The sequence below is a fragment of the Pantherophis guttatus genome, chromosome 1, assembly GCF_059756535.1.
Source record: "Pantherophis guttatus breed Tessera chromosome 1, ASM5975653v1, whole genome shotgun sequence".
NCBI classification, from domain to species: domain Eukaryota; kingdom Metazoa; phylum Chordata; class Lepidosauria; order Squamata; family Colubridae; genus Pantherophis; species Pantherophis guttatus.
The window spans coordinates 238,517,327-238,538,925 of record NC_142063.1 but is presented as its reverse complement, the minus strand read 5'-3'; the positions used below and the strand labels follow the sequence as shown (position 1 = coordinate 238,538,925).

At 35.1% G+C, this 21,599-nt stretch overlaps 1 protein-coding gene across 6 annotated transcripts in view; it reads left to right on the top strand.

The window, feature by feature from the left end:
- The window catches only part of EPHA7 (EPH receptor A7), a 172,277-nt gene extending 150,890 nt beyond the window's left edge, over positions 1–21,387 (top strand). For 3 of the 6 annotated variants that reach the window (XM_034409008.3, XM_034409003.3, XM_034409002.3), the window contains 6 exons: positions 850–936; positions 1,809–2,018; positions 3,440–3,589; positions 10,955–11,148; positions 17,509–17,664; positions 18,594–21,387. In XM_034409008.3, the coding sequence (XP_034264899.1) occupies positions 850–936; positions 1,809–2,018; positions 3,440–3,589; positions 10,955–11,148; positions 17,509–17,664; positions 18,594–18,708 (912 nt within the window). In that variant the 3' untranslated portion in view covers positions 18,709–21,387. The remainder of the gene's footprint in view (positions 1–849; positions 937–1,808; positions 2,019–3,439; positions 3,590–10,954; positions 11,149–17,508; positions 17,665–18,593) is intronic. The other 3 variants (XM_087882580.1, XM_034409006.3, XM_034409004.3) reach the window with 1 other exon arrangement.
- Positions 21,388–21,599: the final 212 nt, after the last annotated feature.

The following is a 21,599-nucleotide window of genomic DNA, read 5'->3' as shown; positions in this document are numbered from 1 at the left end:
AACAACATTTTTGGCCATCTAAGTGATCCAACATGGCATAGATACAGTGGTTTTGATTAGCATCACAGACTAAGACCTGGAGCCATGTTGTGGGAACACAGTTATGGTTTTTCTCCATTGAAGAAAAGACAGTCTTTAAATTAATGCAAAAATAATTCAAAAATCAAGGAAGCACTTTTTTAAGATCCCTACATTAGCATTATTTTACATGAGTTTCTTGTTTGTGGCAGGCAACATATAAAACTCTTTAACGCGGCCCTTAAGAGCATTCATTCATATTAATGAATATGAATAAGATTAATAGCAAAATATATTTCAAGGCTTTTAAAGTACAGTGTTGATTTCACTGCCAATCTTTTCGGCAATTGGTTTTCTATCAATAATCTGCGCTTCTGATTTGTGTTTATATGCGTGCATGTGTGAATGTTCTATTTGTGTTAATAGGCTTGATTTATTGTGTCTGGGATCAGCTTGTTCTTATGATTAAAATATCCAACACCATGAAATAAAACTTGAGAAAGCAATTTTGCTCAGGTATCCTTTTGTGAATAAATATGTTTGATTTACAGATATGAGATTGTTTTTGTTTTAGCTGCAGTGTGGAAAATTGAAGGCACATATGGTTTTTGATAATTTGTGCAAATTTAAAAGTTTCTCATTTAGGATAAAAGAATTTAAAAGGATGGAATTTTCTGCCATACGTGTTTTGTTCTTTTAACAGATTCATCTAGCTATTTTTATACTCTCCTGATTTATTATTTTTATTATTAACTATGCAGGATTATACAAATGAGCATATGCATGTATAACTTTTAGTATAAATTTGTATTTTCCCCCCAAATATTAAAGGTCATAATATACAGCTTCAAACATGCTATAGCAGGGGTCCCCGGTACTGGTCCATGGGCTGTTAGGAACCGGGCCACACAGCTGGAGGTGAGCATCAGGCAAGCAAGCAAAATCAAATCCACCCACTACCCCCACTATGTGAAAAAATTGTCTTCCGTGAAATCAGTCCCTGGTGCCAAAAATTTCCGCTGTGCTATAAAATTACACATTTCTTCATTGTTTTAGAATCCTATTTCTTCATTATTTCAAACTATTAATTTCATATTTAAATAACTTAAATTAATAATTTAATTAATGATTTAAAAATTAATTAAACGATTTAAATAAACATCAGGCCCACTTCATTTCAAAAAATGGTGCTTGCAATGTATGGAATCATATTTGTGAATTCTAGTGGTTTTGCATTTTTTAAAACATTGGAACAGCACTATGAGAATGAATGAATGAATGAATGAATGAATGAATGAATGAATGAATGAATGAATGAATGAATGAATGAATGAATATTCATCCAGATATACACGTGCACATACACATAAATATATACAAGAATTTGTGCACATGCTTTCAGGACATAAAAGCACACATTTCAATCCTGAAAAACCCCTGAAATGGATTCCAACATCACTTCTTTTTTTTTTTAATTGAGTTTATACACGTATATAAAATAACATTTCCATTAATATCGGATGTGCAGTGTTTATACATATATACAAAATATATACCTGGTGTCACTTAAGCTACTTTTTCCTTTTATTTAACACACCTTTTTCTCTTTCTTTCATTTTATCATTCATCCATTCATACCACCTAAGATCAGCTCTCAAGCCAAAGAAAGTTACGTACGCCTATCTGAATGCCATCCTGCATTTAGTTTCTTAAAGGTAGAGATTGAACATGTTTACTTTCTCTCTTCTCAAGTACTTTAAGCAGCATCTCTGTTTCTGTCTTCATTTCAGAAACATGATGGGCAGTTCACAGTAATTCAGCTGGTTGGAATGTTGAGAGGAATTGCTGCTGGAATGAGATACTTGGCAGATATGGGATATGTACACAGGGACTTAGCAGCACGCAATATTCTGGTCAATAGCAATCTTGTTTGCAAAGTATCGGACTTTGGTCTATCCAGAGTTATAGAAGATGATCCTGAAGCCGTCTACACCACAACTGTGAGTTGTGCACTTAAAAGAAAAAAGTCCATCCAGTATACTTTCATTTTCATATACAGTAAGGCATTAGGTTGGGTTGGCTTTGGAAGAGAATGTGCCAGATATTTATTGGGAAGGGAAGTTGTGCTTAGTTGGGTTTTGTAAATTTTCTCATTTAACAAATATTCATATAAAAAACTGCATACTACAACATCATGTTATAAGTAAAACATAAATGGACTCACAAAGGATCCTCAAATGTGGCTTCATCCGATGTTTTTTCTGCGTTCCTTCTTCCTTTCTGATTATTTTTCATTTCTTGGGAACTGTTTATTCATTCAGATATTTTTGTCCTCTGGAAAATGCTTTTATCATCTTATCTACACACCAGTGGCTTTCTAACTGAAAGATCTCTTATTTCCCAATAGTTCCCATTGAGAACTACATTTAATTATCTTTCACCATTATCTTAAACTTGAACTATTAACAAGTCATCTTGTTAATAGAATTGGTTGATAAATTTATCATATCATAACACTACAACTATCAATAATGATGATATGATAATCTAATTGTGTAGAATATGATTCTACACAAATCCCTCACAATTGTTTAAAATAGCTTTTTTTAGAAAAAAAACCAATACTCTTTGGGAAGTCTTGTAATAGGGAAAACAACAGGCCATTATTTAGAACCTTGTTTATGGAATGCATAAATTGAAACACTGGAAGGGGGAAAAGCAGTAGAACAGTGTTCTTCATAAACCACCATATAGGTCCCAAAGGGATTGCTTGTTTTCTGCTTTGTTTTGCTTTTCATTTTGGTTTTTGGAAATCTGCATTCTCTACTGCACACAACTCCAAAGTTGTTGTTGTTGTTGTTGTTGTTGTTGTTTTTTATTTATAAAACGAAGCAAGTTTTGAGAAGCAATAACATGGAATAGGATGAAGAGTTCGGATCCTCAATTGAGACTGGGAAGCTTTGATGCTCTTCCTCCTTAATCAATGGAAAATCTAAGACTTGAGTGGTGGGGTGGATATCAGGAACAAAAAGTAAGAGGTTAGGGCCAATAGTTCCTCAGTTTATCTACTTCTGATCTAAGTACGGGACAATGGTAATAGTGTCTAAAATGTTTGAAATACTATGTACTTACCCAACAGTCATGCTTGTGTAGATATGTGCCATCACTGACTTGTGATAGCACAGTGCAATACTGCAGGCTAATTCTGCTGATTGACAGCAGTTCAATCCTGACCGGCTCAAGGTTGACTCAGCCTTCCAACCTTCCAGGGTTGGGGAAATGAAGACCCAGATTGTTGGGAGCAGTATGCTGACTCTATAAACTGCTTAGAGAGGGCTGTGAAGCACTGTGAAGTGGTATATAAATCTAAGTGCTATTGCTATTGCTATGAGCTTGTTTCAGAAACTTTCTTTTCCCATAGGGTGGCAAAATTCCAGTAAGATGGACAGGTCCAGAAGCCATACAGTACCGGAAATTTACATCAGCAAGTGATGTATGGAGTTATGGAATAGTCATGTGGGAGGTGATGTCTTATGGAGAGAGGCCTTATTGGGACATGTCAAATCAAGATGTAAGTTGCCAAAATATAATTATACTGCTTATAATATGATAGAGTTGGAAAGTCAAACTTATAAGCAAAATGACCAGCATATTTTACTCCCATGAGCACATAAGAAGGTTTTAAAATAATGGCCACATATATTTTATAAATAACTTAATTTGTAAATTGCATTGATTTTTCCTATTCTTAAAGTTAGCCTGATGCAAACTAACTAATCATACAGCCAACACAGTACTACAATTACAGTACCTAGGTGTTTTGTTTATGATTGCTTAGTTACTGGCTACAGTACATAATCATAAAGTAGCTGGCCTTCGTGTGTGCAGCAGTGCCGGAAACTGGAAGAGCTGGTCTTCCATTTTCCTGCATGATCATGTGTGCCAGCTAGCTGATCATCATGCACGCATGTGCCCCAGAAACCCAGAAGACTAACTGGTGGAAGTTCATTTTTGGATATCACATATCACGTGGTTGCACCGGAAGTTCTTTTTTGGATGTGTATATGCACCATGGGCAGCTCATCTTCCGAGTTTTGACACTACTCGGTGCCGAAAAGGTTCACCATCATTGACCTATACTTACATTTCAATATTTCCGAGCCAATAATTATATTACAAAATTCAAAGAACTATGAAATCCAAGGGCAAATTACAGTTTGACGAACATGTTAATTCAGAAGTTGATTAGTAGGATACCTGAAGCTAGTTGTGAGAACTTTTCTTAGTCATATACGGAAATATTTTTATTGTTTTAAGAGCACTTTCGATTCCCAACATAGACAAGCAGCCAAATTCAATAAATAATACGGAAAATAAGTAAACGAAATAATAGAACTATTTAAAAATTACAAGTGAGGAAAGGAGAAGTGAATAATGTTTCATCCCACACATTTGTGTTCTATAATTTATTGTAGCTGTCTTTCCATTATCTTCAAACAAAATAATATAATCCTCTTATAAATGGAAGAAAAAATATTCTAACATGAAATAAGATAACCTAGTACACACCTTCTTACTATCTTTAGTCATAGGGTTGAATCTGTCATATTTTTTTCTTTACAAAATAAGAAAATGAAAACATGTAGTCAACTCCACACCCTAAATCTTAGCCTCAGGCTTGTTTATGCAGGTGTAAATTAGAAGTTGTTTTTATAGGATCCAATATAGGTCTTCTAAAAGCATTTGTTGGTCCTTTTCTATGGACTCCTTGTGACTAATGTTTTTGAAGATGCTTACTCCTTATACAAAATATACTTCAATGCAGGTAAGAAAGAGTCCTTGATCTTATTAAAACTTTAAGCATAATAGTGCCTGACTTTACAGTCAAGATCAGGAAAATTTCTGAACTACAAAATAGTTTGGCCTTCTTTATAAATGAATTTGTAGGCTGTTGTACATATTGTTTCTTTTTTTTTTAAATGATTGCTATGACATTAGCCCTTCCTACCCTGTTTTCCCCAAAATAAGCCATCCCCTGATAATAAGCCCAATCGGGCTTTTGAGCGAATGGCAATAAGGTCAAGCGCTTATTTCAGGGTTCAAAAAAATATAAGACAGGGTCTTATTTTCAGGGAAACACGGTATTTCTTTAGTGTGTTCATCTGAAGCACTTTATACTAAGGAATTTCTTATCAGCAGATAAGATGGATTTGTAGAAAGTTAACTTTTATACATAATTTTCTGGGTTTTTTAAAAAAAAATCTTCTTGAATATAACAACTTACTTCCATCAGTGAAATAGATTGAATATAGGGACATTACTCTTAAAAATCCATCAAAGAATAGTCTAAAACAAACATATCAAAGCATTTCCATTCTGGGTTGAGCAGTTGGGTATTATAGATGCCAATTGGCAAAACAAAGGATAAACAGTTTAAAACTAGATAAATAGCTAGGATAACCAGACAAGTAAGAAAATTCATGCTTTCTTACCTTATTTTGAGCCAGTTGTATACAAATCTTGAGCCAGAAAATAGAATTAAAGCATTATGTAATTTGCTTAGTTTTCATACTGTGCATTGAATTGTACTGTATTTCATCTTATTTACAATATTTGAAGCTTATATAAATCTATAAAACTAAAATCAGGAATTTAATATAGAGATACCCAGGATTCCTATCACCATATTTTCAGTTAATATCCATCAAGGATTTTGGAAACTCTAGTCCAAAGAATTTGAAAGGTACTCTACTACCTACCTCTGTTATAAAAACAGGTACTGGCTGAGATGTCACTATATGAAATATTAAAAGGCCAGGTACAAGTCGCCATTTCACCAACAATCTCACACAATGATTAATTTAGTAATTTTCTTTTACTGAAACTTAATTCACATGTAGGATCACATGACAGGTAATCCAGTATATGTTGCTTTGAGCTTTTTAGAGAAAAGGTGGAATAGAAATTATGAATAGATAACAGAAAGAAATTTAAGAAATAATAAATGCACTTAAAACATTTGGGAAACTATAAATTTAGGTAAGATATCATTGCATTTTTTTCTTTTTTATTCTTTGGATCACGACCATCATGAAACATACTAATTAAATTCTATTTTTCTATGTAGAGAAATAAGCAGATATCAGGAATAAGTGAAATTTCTGTCTGCAAATCAGCAGTCCATTACAATATTTTTATATTCTATGAAAATACAATATATATCCTAAAATAACTTAATTTCATATTTATAAAGCAAATAATCAGTTCATTAGTGAGCACTGAACTATGACATTATGTGGTATTACTATTGATTGGCAATATGTGACTATGAGTTGCCAAGCAGGAAAAAGTGATTAAATATACAAGTATAAAAAGGAAGAGTTTTAATGACATCATACATAGTTTTCATCATTTCAGCATCAGTGTGACTAGGTATGGACACCTGTGTATCTGATAATATGAAGAGAAATTAATTGTTTAATCAATTAATTAAAATTTGTTTCACTGGAGCAAATATGTGTGTCACTATGACTCATAGTTGTAGCTGAATGCAGATTGTAATATAGAGCTTCTGAAAAATGAACAACCTGTAGAAAACATCCAGCTTCTCTCTGAGTCCATTTATATTAAGCAAGACTGAATTTTTCCCATGAGGATGGAAAACAGTTGCATATTCATTGCATAAATTTGCTGCTGAATAGCCTTCTTCTCCTGCCTGCTGTTTATCTACAGGCAGGAGTTATTATTTTTTTCTTCTATTAGACTGGAAGCAAAACATAATGCAGGGGAGGGAAAGGGGCTGATTACATAGAAGGAGATATTTGTCAGCAAAAGTGAAGCCATTGTGGATATAATATCTGATATGACATCACATGTTGCATTAAAGCCAATGCTATTATTGCAATCTTACCATAGTTACATTATGTGAGAATCAAATCAGAGTTGCCAAATAGAGTTTCATTTCATCTAAAAAAACACTATTTGTAAATCAACACTGTTCTGTATAGATAAAGATATGGAGAGAACATAATGTTTCTCTAACAATTCTTAAGAGTGAGTGATAGAAATCAAAGGTTAGGGTAAGGTTGAATTTTATCATCATTACTTTTATATAAAATCTAAATGATGAGTCATTTTGGCAGAATGAAAGTTGTTAATATTTGACAGGTCTCAGTGTCAGAGATTTCATGGACTGTCAAAATATGGGCAAACAAGTCCTTGGGGCAGAGAAAAAGAAGTATTGACATTCCCAAGACACTCAGTAGAGTTTCATTCCTTTTGACACCTTCCTTCTGTACTAGATTCAACATAAAAGATGTTTGGCAGGAAGATAAGATAGCTGGAAGGCAAAGCTTACCTATCTTTTTTTTTTTTTAAACTAAGGAAACTCAGAATCAATATTTTCTTTTGCTGAAGTTTTGCATTGAGCTTGTGCTATTTGCTTGTTCTGTAAATATCTAAATAAAGCAAAGTGTTTCCCAATTATAAAGAAAAAATAGATCGGGATTATTTTAATAAGCATATAAATAAAATATTTCCTTCTTGATGGAAAAAATGCTTCCATTATTTTAGGGAAGAATGTTGTATTTTTACACTTTATCTACTCTTTTGCAGAAGAAGAACGACTTCCATATTAGTGATTTATACTATCTTTTTAAAATCATTTTTTATTTTATTCAAAACATTAAAATGCAAACTCAAAAAAAGGAAAAAAAAATACAAAACTAGGCTAAACAAGACTACACCAAAAAAAGGTACATAAGCGAAACAAACATATACATAAGTTGTCCTCTCTAGTTGAATACTGATAATTATATTTCCAAGATACAAGATCTGTGATACAAATGTATTGCTAAGTGTATAGCATGGGTTTTGAAGTTCTGGTTAGGAAGTTCAGTTTTGCTGATGATTTTGAAGGAGTTGACCAGTTTCTGTCTGGAAATTCCTTTTTGTTGTTTTTCTCTTCTGTTTTACTTTTTTCCTTCCTCTCTCAAAATTCATTTCTTGTCTTTTCATTTTTCTTCACATTCCTCATGCCACTCTTGTAATATCCTAGACCTTGGCTTACCATCCTTATTCTCTTTTCCCATACACAACTTTTATAGTAGTTCTCGACTTACAACCGGTCCTTTAATGACCATTCAAAGTTTCAAGAAATGCCAGAAAAGCTACTTACAACCTGGGTTTGAAGTTCCAATGGCCAGTACGCTGCCCCGTCACATGATCACATTTTGGGCACTTGGCAACCAGCCTGCATTTATGGCCATTTGCATCATTGCTGGGTCACATGACCACGATTGATGACATTTTCCTCAGAAACCAGCATTTACTTCTGGTTTCCATCAGAAAAACCTCCCACAGCAAACCATCTGCTCAATGAATGACCACAGCATTTGCTTTACGACCACCCAAAAAAAGATAATCAAAATGGGCATAGCCATGAGATGGCCCACTGAATGATCATCATGACTTAGAACTATCATTCCAGACTCAATTTCAGTCGCAAGTGGAGGAGTATCTTTAATTTGGTCCTCAAAGACCTTAATCTAATTATGATTCTGAAGCAGAAATGAAGTTCAGTAATGGAAATTAGATGAACATGAGAGAAACTCTTGTTCCAGGTGAAATGTTCTGCCTTCACGTCTGCTTCCCACAGGTTGCTCTCTTTTCCTATTGCAATTTCCTATTTCCTATTCCTTTTTCTGATGACATTTCAACTATATAAAGAGACTTCAGCTATTCTAATTGCTTAATGACATTCCCAACATTCAGCAATAGGGCTGTTTTGCAGGCATCGTGAAAAAAAGGACAGTACATTTAAATTCTGTCTGCCAAATGATAGTTATTGTAATATATACCGAATCCAAATGTGCTCACGTTACTTCTGCTGCAATAAAAATATGTCTCGCAAAGTCCAGAGCACAGCTGTTATATGACCCATACACTAAGTGAAACTAAAAATTCCATAGTTGACATTCCTAAAGATTTATTTCAGATCCCCCTTATGTTACAAATACACAACTTCAATTCAAGGATTGTGAGAGTGAAGTCACAACAGTGGATAGTTATTTTCAATGTAGGACTGGAGTTAATGTTTCTTTCTAATGGTTTAGCGCTCCATGTACTTTCAGCTAAATTTCCACCTATCTAAAAATGCTGGTTGGAGGGGGAGCTGTGTTATTACAGCTTCTCCTAAGATTTCCTTGTTTTAATGGGATATTGAAAAGCCAAGTCAGTGATTAAATAGTGTGTTTGTGATAAGGTATGGCATATAGATTTGGGTTACATAAATACAGCTCTTTCACCTCGGGAAATCAAATGTATATGTTTAAGCCAGCAAGATACCTTAGAATGATTACAATACCAACATTCCACAGAGCATTTTATTGGCCTACTTGGAGGCAGTGGTGTTTGAAGGAAAAGGCACGATACGATGAGCATTATTTCGCTTGCAACACAGGAAACATGAAAACAATGGCTCATAAATTGTTATATGGTAATTTCTATAAAAACTTCCTCCCTCATTATTTATTGAAAGTCCTAAAGGATTATTCAGGAAGCTCAAATACATTTTTATGCAAATTATGTGTTATCAGATGCATATTGCACAGTTATAACAAAGTTGCAAACTTTTGTCAAAGTGCAAGTAAGGTTCAGTAAAGGATTATTTGATTAGCCAAGCAATAAACAAACATGAGAATGGACCTTAAATTCATTGACAGTGCTTAAATGGTGTGTTTGTAATCTGCCTATATGTATTTATCAATTTGACCACTGATAAGTGGTCAAAATAAAATAGCATATAGCTATTATTAGAAACTTTGTTGTTCCTACCCAGTGTATTTGTACCACAAGAAGCCATTCATTTTTAATATTTATAGTGTAAATGTTTCACCACTGATATAATAATGATATTATTTCCAAAATAAAGATAAGAAAAATAGCAAGTAATCATTTGCGAAGGAGAAAGTTGGATTGTTTGGTTATTGTTTTTGCCATGTAGCCATTGTGCCACGAAGCCCTCTTTATTTCTAGCTATGATTTATTTACATCAAGTTTCCCACTTAAAATATTGGGTTTAATATTTTAAAATATTAAAATAATGGGTTTGCCCGTAGACTTCTGCAAAAATTTGTAGAACAAAATGTTTTTGTCTTATCAGTGGAATGCTGTTTTGCCCATTATATTGGTATTTTTTTATGAAACTACATTTTAGCTTTTCAGTGCTGTGTGAGCTTAACGAAAGTTTCTTGTGATCCTCTTCTCTGGTTTTGCTTTGGTTATTTTCTTTTTCTTACTTCAACATCAATAAATCAATGCTGCAAAAATAATAATGGCTTAACTGATCCTTGAGCTACTATGTTGGCCTACACTATATTTTGATACTAAACAGTTACTCAAACATTCTATAGTCAATCTTTGATTAGAGTCACATCCAGTTTGGACTGCTGTTGAGAGCAGCATCTTTGGAAAGCATTTTCTTTTCTTTTCTATTATACACTAATTTTCATTCATTCATTTCATTTTCATCTAGATATAGATACCTAGGTATCTATATCTAGATACACAGACTGTTTAATCATGCTTTGTTTCCCTGCCAAAAAGAGCCTCTTGGACAAATAAATAGCCTCTTGTTTTCAAAGAGTATCTCATGTATCAGTTTCTCAGTTGCACCCATGGTGAATTTAATTGCTATTCCCTCCTGCTGATTTGACTAGGTAATGCAGCTATGTTCTCGGCATACATTACCAAATACTATAATCTGTTTAATAGGCACGGACAATAAAAACAAGTTTACAATATTATACAACAACAGAAAGTGTTGTGCTAGAACAGTAGGTTCTATTTGAAAGATACGTTTCATAAAACTTTGCTTAATTTGGTGGATTCTTCATGAGCTGTAAAAATTTAAACTCATGGCAGGTTTTGTTATTAGGTTATAAAAGCAATTGAAGAAGGATATCGTTTGCCAGCACCCATGGACTGCCCAGCAGGCCTTCACCAGCTGATGCTAGACTGCTGGCAGAAAGAGCGTGCAGAAAGGCCAAAGTTTGAACAGATTGTGGGCATTCTGGATAAAATGATTCGGAACCCAAATAGCTTGAAGACTCCTTTAGGAACCTGTAGTAGGTAAGTTATGGATTAGATTCCTAAATTGTAGGCTAAAATTCTAGACAGCATTTCTTTGTTTCAGCTGTTGTTGGCCCATGATTTATTTATTTTATTTCAATTTTTTTTATCCCACCATTATTATTTGGGATAAGTTCAATCATTCCATATTCGAGATGCTTTTACAAGGGTAAACTAGGTATTAAATATAGGTTATATTGGTAGTACAATATATTGATGTTTTTTATCATAAGCCAAGAGAAAATGACAGCTTTATCTGACCAGATTCCATTTTGAAAAAAAAGATAACCATTTGGAAGTATTTTTTTTTTTTAGAATTTGCCTTTCTCACTCCAATTAGTTGTTGATTTGCTTAATTAACTTCATACTGGATTAAGTCAAGATATCTTTATAGACTGCCATTGAAACAGTATAAATACTTGATATAAAATTGTGGCCATTTGCCTTCTGGGCAGAATTAGAAGATCAGAATATGCTGCTATTTGAAATACTAAAGGACAGAAGAGTATGTCTACAGAAGCACTATAATTGGATGTAACAGTGGTAATTTGATTATTTTAACAAAAGTTTGTGGAATTTTATTTAAAATAATTATATTAAACATATTAGATTTGACATACCTATTTGATGTTTGTTTCATTCTTTTTTTCAAAACATAGAAAGCACTATTAGATATAATTTTCTGTGCAAAAAGAGGTTGAGATTGTATAAAGTGCCAGAATGCCTTATAAATTGTCTTATGTAAAATTAATCTGTCCAATTAATCTTGTTTTGCTATAAAGAACCAATTCTGTGATGTCTGCGTAGAACCACAAAGGTCTTCTCAGTTGTGGCACCCAAATTATTTTTTAAAATGGTACATGTTAATTCCCATTAATTGCCCCAGCTTCTGCCCACCTAGCAGTTTGAAAGCATGCAAACACAAGATTAATAAACTTTGATGGGAAAATAACAGCATTCCATGAGCCTCTGGCATTGCTGTGAGCCATGCTGGCTACAACACCACCGAAATTGTCTTTAGACAATACTGGCCCTCTTGGCCAAGAAACAGAGATTTATTTATTTATTTATTTTATTGAATTTCTATACCGCCCTACTCCCGAAGGACTCAGGGCGGTGCACAGCCATGAGATAAAACACATAGATATACAAAATTTAAAATCGAATAAAATGAATTAAATAAATTTGGCTGAATTAATACCCATAATTTAAGATACCCATATTTTAAAATACATTAAAAATTTAGAATTTACACTTAAAAGGGAGAAGATTTAGGCGAGGCCAGCTTGATGAAATAAAAGCGTCTTCAACTCGCGGCGGAAGGTGCGATGAGAGATGAGTTAGACACAACTGACAAGGAAACCTTTACCTTTATCTCTTTTTTTATTGACTTTCACTGCCATCCTTTAGACAATTTAGTGGCATTTTTGCTTGCTGAATGATATTTTTAATTGATGCTTTTTTTGCTATTCTATTATTTCATGTATGATTTTAAAATGTAATAGTTTAACATAGTTCAGTAAAGTTAATACTATATGCTCCCATTGTAAAAAAAAAAAGGCCAACAGTATGTTAGGAGGATAAGAAAAAAAAATACAGATGCCAATCGCATAATGCCATTATATAAATCAGTGGTGCAATTGCAGCTGAAATATTTATTGTTTCTCTATATCAGAAATAACATATAGAACTATAGAAATCTCAGAAGACAGCAACTAAGCTGATCAAGGGAGTTGCAGCGACTTCCTTATGAGGAAAGGTTGTAACATTTGGGGCTTTTTAGTCTAAAAAGGAAACAAATGAGAGGGGAAGTTTGTGGTGTTTGAGGTGCATTATGCATTATTATTCATAATGTGGACAAGGAGAAGTGGAAAAGGAAAAGCTATTCCTATCTTCAGAAAATTCTAGGATCTAGGTAACTAATGAAATTGAATCCTGGAAGAATCAGGGCAGACAAAATTTATTATTATTTTTACACAACACATAATTGAACTTTGAAATCTGCTACAATGAAATTTGGTGCTGGCTACCAGTTGGCTGGCTTCAGAAAAGACTTAGACCAGTTTTGTTTTATTTACAAAATGTATAGACTGCCCATCTTATCTCAAGGTAACTCTGGGCGGCTTGGAAATCATGGAGCTTCATGGGTGAGTGCAAGTACCCTCCACTCAAGTGAGTGGAGCTTCGCGTGCAAGTGCAAGCGCCCTCCACTCCCACAAGGGGAGCTTTATGTGCGTGCACTTGTCCATCTCTCCCATGGCCTGCTTTCAAACAGGCCATGGTCCGATAGTGGGCCATGGCCCAGAGATCGGGTACTCCTGAATTATACTACCACCCACACGTTTTCCTTAGGTCTCTGCTGCATTGCTCTTATCAATCTTAAATTTAACATTAAGGGTTCAAAGCTTTCCAACTCCAAGCAGGGCAAAATGTTTCTGAATGTCATACGAACAACCCAAGATTAAGACATAGCGCAGTAGACCATTACATGTATTGTTCCTCCACTTTTCTCTAATTCTGTTGCTTAATCATGTGCGGGACTGACCATATGACAGAAACCTCTTGCAAATGTTTTCTCACCCGCAGGAATCTTCTATCTTCCAAGAAGGCAGTTAGAGTTACGTGGTCAGCCCAGAGTCAATTGGAGTCAGACAGTGTCTAGCTTGAAATAAACAGATAAATAAATCAAATTCCTCCAAGGCACATTCGCTATCAAGACTGTGACACTTGCAAACTCGAAAAACCAGAACCATTTGGATTTCTGGAAATATCTTTATTGCTAGTAAGGTAGTATAACAGAATATTGAAAGCCTATCAAGGCTGTTCTACAGTTCAACGTATACCTAGCATAATTAAAGCAATGTTACTCTCAGTCCCTTTCTCACAATTCTCCCTAACTACTCCTGACTCAGGAATCTTTCCTGTAAAAGCCCTGTTTTCTCCTCTAATAGCTGTGCACCAGTCTCCACATTCCCAAGGTCTATTAGATGCTTCATAGCACTAGCCCAAGATCATGTCTTGTCAATAAAAAAAAAAGAGTCTTCTTTCTCTCAGCGAAGCTACATTGGTGCCTATTACTGGTGCTATTGAGCCAGTGGGGCTTGTGCTGATCAGTCCTGCACTAGACTGAATGCCAGACAAGCAGGAAACAATTAGCATATTTCCAATGGCTTTATTAGCTTGGTTGTAAATCAGCTAACAGATGCTAGGACAGCGCAGTTGTAAATTAGGCAGATAATGATCTGAAGAGAATCTCTCACCTATAAAAAAAAAAAAAAAGAGCAGGTCTGTTGTAGAATGATAGTCTAGAGCTGCTGATATCCACAGTATCTTGTCCAAGGATCATAAATCAAAAACATATCCATAAGGCAGAGGTGAAATCCAGCAGGTTCTAACAGGTTCTGGAGAACTGGTAATGGAAATTTTGAGTAGTTTGGAGAACCGGCAAATGCCACCTCTGGCTGGCCCCAGAGTGGGGTGGGAATGGAGATTTTGCAATATCCTTCCCCCTGGAGTGAGTTGGGAATGGAGATTTTGCAATATCCTTCCCTTGAAGTGGGGTGAGAATGGAGATTTTGCAATATCCTTCCCTTGAAGTGGGGTGAGAATGAAGATTTTGCAATATCCTTTCCCTGCCATGCCCACTGAGCCATGCCCACAGAACCGGTAGGGAAAAAATTTGGATTTCACCCCTGCCATAAGGTACAAGTCTCCTATCTAGATGTTTTCACAGTCCTCCAGGATGAGGTAGAGAAGGTTACGATGGTTTCTTAGAAACCATGTTCCAAATAGAACATCACACACAAAAAGAGAAAATTAATTCCCTGAACTCCATCATGACTTCCTCTTGCATCCAAACTAGTGAAGCTTGACTTTTCTTCAATAATACACACAAGCACACACGTATACACAAAGAGGCATTTATTGGACATATCATTTTCATTGATGATCATTGATTATTGCTTAATACTTCTTTTGTATCCCTTTTCAAAGTCTCAGCAAGAAAAGGATTCTACCACTAGTGAAGCAGTTATATTTGCACTTTCTACCTAAATAGATATCAGAAATATGCATTATCCCCATGACTGTATTAGATTAGATACAGGTGAAACTCGAAAAATTAGAATATCGTGCAAAAGTTCATTTATTTCAGTAATGCAACTTAAAAGGTGAAACTAATATATGAGATAGACTCATTACATGCAAAGCGAGATAGTTCAAGCCTTGATTTGTGATAATTTTGATGATTATGGCTTACAGCTCATGAAAACCCCAAATTCACAATCTCAGAAAATTAGAATATTGTGAAAAAGTTCAATATTCTAGGCTCAAAGTGTCCCACTCTAATCAGCTAATTAAGCCATAACACCTGCAAAGGGTTCCTGAGCCTTTAAATGGTCTCTCAGTCTGGTTCAGTAGGAATCACAATCATGAGAAAGACTGCTGACCTGACAGTTGTGCAGAAAACCATCATTGACACCCTCCATAAGGAGGGAAAGCCTCAAAAGGTAATTGCAAAAGAAGTTGGATGTTCCCAAAGTGCTGTATTAAAGCACATTAATAGAAAGTTATGTGGAAGGGAAAAGTGTGGAAGAAAAAGGTGCACAAGCAGCAGGGATGACCTGCTGGAGAGGATTGTCAGGAAAAGGCCATTCAAAAGTGTTGGGGATCTTCACAAGGAGTGGACTGAGGCTGGAGTCAGTGCATCAAGAGCCACCACACACAGACAGATCCTGGACATGGGCTTCAAATGTCGTATTCCTCTTGTCATGCCGCTCCTGAACAACAAACAACGTCAGAAGCATCTTACCTGGGCTAAAGACAAAAACAACTGGTCTGTTACTCAATGGTCCAAAGTCCTCTTTTCTGATGAGAGCAACTTTTGCATCTCATTTGGAAACCAAGGACCCAGAGTCTGGAGGAAGAATGGAGAGGCACACACTGCAAGATGCTTGAAGTCCAGTGTGAAGTTTCCACAGTCTGTGTTGATTTGGGGAGCCATGTCATCTGTTGATATTAGTCCACTGTGCTTCATTAAGTCCAGGGTCAACGTAGCTGTCTACCAGGAGATTTTGGAGCACTTCATGCTTCTTTCCATAGACAAGCTTTATGGGGATGCTGACTTCATTTTCCAGCAGGACTTGGCACCTGCCCACACTGCCAAAAGTACCAAAACCTGGTTCAATGACCATGGGATTACTGTGCTTGATTGGCCAGAAACTCGCCTGACCTGAACCCCATAGAGAATCTATGGGGCATTGCCAAGAGAAAGATGAGAGACATGATACCGAACAATCCAGAAGAGCTGAAGGCCGCTATTGAAGCATCCTGGTCTTCCATAACACCTCAGCAGTGCCACAGGCTGATAACATCCATGCCACGCCGCATTGAGGCAGTAATTGATGCAAAAGGGGCCCAAACCAAGTACTGAGTACATATGCATGCTTATACTTTTCAGAGGTCCAATATTGTTCTATGTACAATCCTTGTTTTATTGATTTCCTGTAATATTCTAATTTTCTGAGATTGTGAATTTGGGGTTTTCATGAGCTGTAAGCCATAATCATCAAAATTATGACAAATCAAGGCTTGAACTATCTCGCTTTGCATGTAATGAGTCTATCTCATATATTAGTTTCACCTTTTAAGTTGCATTACTGAAATAAATGAACTTTTGCACGATATTCTAATTTTTTGAATTTCACTTGTATAGTCACCTATTTTAAATAAAAGTTTCATCTTATATCGACAAATGTAAAATTAAGCCCAGTCTTCAAGGAGAACACATACTGTAGTATACGATTTCAAATAAATTTCTTTTTCTTCTTCTTCTTTACTTTCTCTTTTACCATTTCGGGTGTCGAGGGATGAGATAAGAAGCAATTATGTTTACTTTATTTTACAAGTATTCTATTTTTCATTATTGAAAACAAAGAAGATTTTACTTTGTTCTAAATATTGAAACATCTAAAACTTTTAGATGACTTCTATGATTGTAACTCAGTGGTAGATTCAGATAAAATCCTTTATTACTGTTGATGACCAGATGTAGCTACAATTTAGTAACAATTTTACAGGATGAAAGATAGATAAAGATAGCTGGGCAATTTACACAAAAACAAGGAGAAAGGGGAGGAAAGGAGAAAACAGCAGGTAAGCACTGGAGTACCAGGCCATTTCTAAAGTATTAATAGTCTACTAGAATGTTACACAGCAATATAGGTTTGTACATGCTTAACAAGCATTTCTTGGCCTTTTGCTTTATATTATATAAATTTTAGTTTGATTATATTTCTACTAGGTAACAAATACTGAATTATGTTTCTTTTTACCTGAAACAATATTTTTCATCCAACCTAGACCAATCAGCCCTCTTCTGGACCAGAACACCCCTGATTTCACAACATTTTGCTCTGTAGGGGAATGGTTGCAAGCAATCAAGATGGAAAGATACAAGGATAATTTTTCTGCTGCAGGTTACAATAACCTTGAGACAGTAGCCAGGATGACTATTGAGTAAGTAAACTATATGCTTATATTACCTATTTCTGCTTATCTTTATCTCGTTTTATTGGCAGAGGAGAAATATTTGGCCAGGTTATATAAAGTTTATGTATTAAAAATCCCCAAGATTTAGTCACCTAATTAACACCTTACTCAGCCTTCTATTAAAGGGGGGGAATACCACTTGCTAATATTTATTTTAACTATTATAAAAGAGAGTTTGATTTTGCAGGTAGCAAAAACTATTGTCGTATGGGGAAGTTGCTTCTTGCTAGTTAAGGACTTCAATATGGTTAAAGACAGTATTGACCAAAAGTAGCCCCTTCTAAGCATCAACCAGATTTTTATGACCCTTTCTTGGTTTTTTATGCAAACAAGTGCTTCATATTGAGACATTTTCAACGACCTTATGTGACAACCACACAAGGAGTAAAGAAAGTTGTGCTTCAGAGCAACGTGACTTGAGAACGTTAAATATCTCCGTGTTCTACTCTGTATGACAGAATGTCAGGGAGAGTTTTAAGTCTAAATAAAAGTTGTAAAATTTTAAAATTGTGCTGCCTCTCTCTCTCTCGCTCTTTCTCATCCTTTGAAAAAGAAAAGCAATAGCTATAGTTAATATCCTAAGAGATATCTGACCTTCACTGCAGGGGTCATGTTATCTCCTTGGAACATATACCCTTGCCAATTAATGGAAGATAATAGCAATTTTATTTTATTTTTACTCGCCATAGTCTATGTCATCAGAAAGCACTGTGCATATATACCTGGCTTTTCAAGTGATTACTTCATCCTATAACAATATGGTGAAGTAATCACCTGAAAAGCCAGACATGCCGATAATGCATTGAATATCATTTGGTTGTATCAGTATTGCTGTTTCTTTTCTGTTCCGCTCTACTGAAAGATTACTAATATTGAATTTTCCTCCCTCCCCATAGTGACATAATGAGCTTAGGAATCACATTGGTTGGCCATCAAAAGAAAATCATGAGCAGCATTCAGACTATGAGAGCACAAATGTTACATTTGCATGGCACTGGCATCCAAGTGTGATGAGACATTTCTCCCTTCCAAGGGAGGGGACAGACTTGAGAGAACAGTGCCAGCCTTCAGTCTTCATGAAGTGCTGCTGGAAGACACGCGATTTGACAGAGCCTTCATGCAGGTGACAGAAGGCCCACCAGAAGCACCTACAGACTTGAACTCCTAAGTGCCACCAGAAAGTTACTTAAAAAGGGAAAACAGATCTACTAATGGCGGCAACAAAAGAAGTGACAATAAACAAAGTACTACCTGAAACACCTACGAACACCTTGAACTCTCTAACCTCCTTTTTATCTAATGGACTTTTTAAAGTGTATATAAAGGATTTTAAAAGAAAGAATATATTTGTCAGATAAAAATCATGATATTGTTAAAGTCAACAAATATTTTCCTTAAAACTTTCATTTCAAACTTGTTTTAAGAAATCAGTTGTGTTCCTTTTTCATATAGAACTTCTTTTTAGTGTTGCATTTATATCTTTGGACCTTCTTAGTGCTAAGCATATGACACATTATTACACTGGGGAGTTTTGAAAGATTGTACAAGTTTCTATAGCCACAAGAAGTGTAACAGGGAAATGTGTATCAGGCTAGCTACTGGGTGGGTGAAGCAGGGTTGGCCAGGATTTTTTTTCTTTTTCTTTTTCTAATTTTGGCATCTATTTTTGTCTGTTTATTCCACACCACATTGATGTGGTTTGCTAATTGGCAGGAAATCAGGAAAAAAAAATCATTGCCAAGAGTTCTGATATTTTTTAAAATAATTTTGTATAAGTAAATCACACACTCTTCTTTAAACAGGAAATGAATAAAATGGTGAACCTAGCAATAATGTTCCCTAAAAATGCCTAGGCACTTTTTAAGAAATGGTTTGAAAGATGGTTTTAGTAGGTTGCCTGGGTTAAAGGAAACTGTACAACTGCAACTTTAAATGGGTTGAAGCCCTTTCATGGAATGATTGATGGTACAGTAGGTGTATAAACAGAACAAGTACAAGTACTATAGTGTTGCTTAGCCTTTTAATCAGAGCACATTGGGTGTTTGTTCTTGCAGGGGATTGGGTGTCTTTTTATTTTTATTTTTTCAACAATGTACATTAGAAGGTCTAGAGAAATAATAAGCATATGGCTAATATGAGATTAAGATGAATGTAGTCCTTCTTGCAGAAGTAAGAATGAGAGGATGCAATCCAGAGAAGAGTACACTGCATATAAATTCAGAAGAAATTGCATTCAGCTTTGTGGATACACTCTGTTTTTATCAGCTAGGGCTTATTTTCTGTCCATAGTTCTACCAATCATGCTGTTTGAAACGTAGGTAGGCAGATGACCTCACTCATAGATTGCCTTCCTTGTAATAGACAACCTGTAGTGGAAAGCAATGACGAACCCAGTCTGCAGCAATTCACATAATTCTTACCAGTATTTCTACTAATAATGTACAAGCCAGATGTCAGGGTTCCAAATAACAACCCATATGAAATCAAAACACTGGGGTTGACAACAGGTAAACATATCTTTCTCTGGTTCACACTTTGAGACAAGCCCAGTTCAGAACGAGGAAGTCATACACATTGAAATGAATGTGATTTCAAAAACGTAATCGTGCTCTGAAGGTCCTAGGATCTCATGGGCCCCTAATCTACCCATCATTCTCTGGATTGCAATTCTCTTGTGCAAGCTCTAATGAAATGAGTGACAGATGGACAACAGATAACAGGGCTTGCACGGGACATGTTCCTGTCAGATGGTGCCTTTGGATTTTCTATTACAGGTGTAGGAATATAAGGCAAGTGGCACTTCAACATTTCATTGTGTGTATGTGTGTTTTAATGAGCTGCTCTAGGCGCATGCATTCAGAACTTCTGACTGAAAGACGATTGAGAGATGTTGAGTGAGAGAACCCTTTTTTTAAAAAAAAATACCAGTTTTAATTTAATATATGTGTACTTGAGTTGAGTGAAATATATAATTACCATAAGCAATAACAAAGTGTGTCGCAGGACTATATATGAAACAGGTGACTAATGCTGTCAAAAATATGAAAATCGTGAGCTACCCAGCAGTGAATAGCTGTACTTCCAAAGAGAACTGGGATGCTTCTATTGGTTTTCATTGAGAAAGATCCCAGGGATCAGTCATATAAATTAAGACTTGTTTGATAATGTGGGCATCCACAAAAAGAAAAGAAAAAATGAAGAAAAAAAAAAAACCCTGTAAATGTTCCTTTGTAAAACTTGTACATTTTATTTATACTGTCTTGTTTTGTACACACATTTATGTGCAGTGAGCTCTGAATACATTGAAAATGCACTATATTTTTCTATTTTACTTAACAGAGCATCACAAAAAGGAACATGTTTTTCAGTGCTATATAATGTGTTTTCCCACGTTTAGGACCAAAGATAGTTACAAAGAATTCAAATAGATAATTTGCCCTTCCTCCCATTTTCTTTTTCCTTTTACAGCACTGTACAATGTTTTATTTGTTGTTTTATTTATTTATTTTGTTAGAAAAATAATTTTGATTATGCTATTTTTTTTCTTCTTTCACCCTTTGTTAAATAAATCTGTAAAAAAAGATAAACAAAAATATTTGAATTAACATAATCCCATTACATAGACACTTCCATTTGTAATCTTTGTAATAGACTGTAAATATATTTTTGGAAATATAACTGTGAATAAGGGTTATTTGTCATTGTCTGTCTATATAGCAACTGCAGCATTTTATAGCTTTCTCTAAGTGTCATAATTCCTCATTAGGTATAGGGGAAACTGATAACTTAGTATTAAACTGAGAATAGCTGTTGTGTTCTTAAATGTACAGATACAAGCATTTTGTAGATTGGTTAAATTGGTTCATTTAAAATATTACTTACATAATTGATTTCAACAGCCT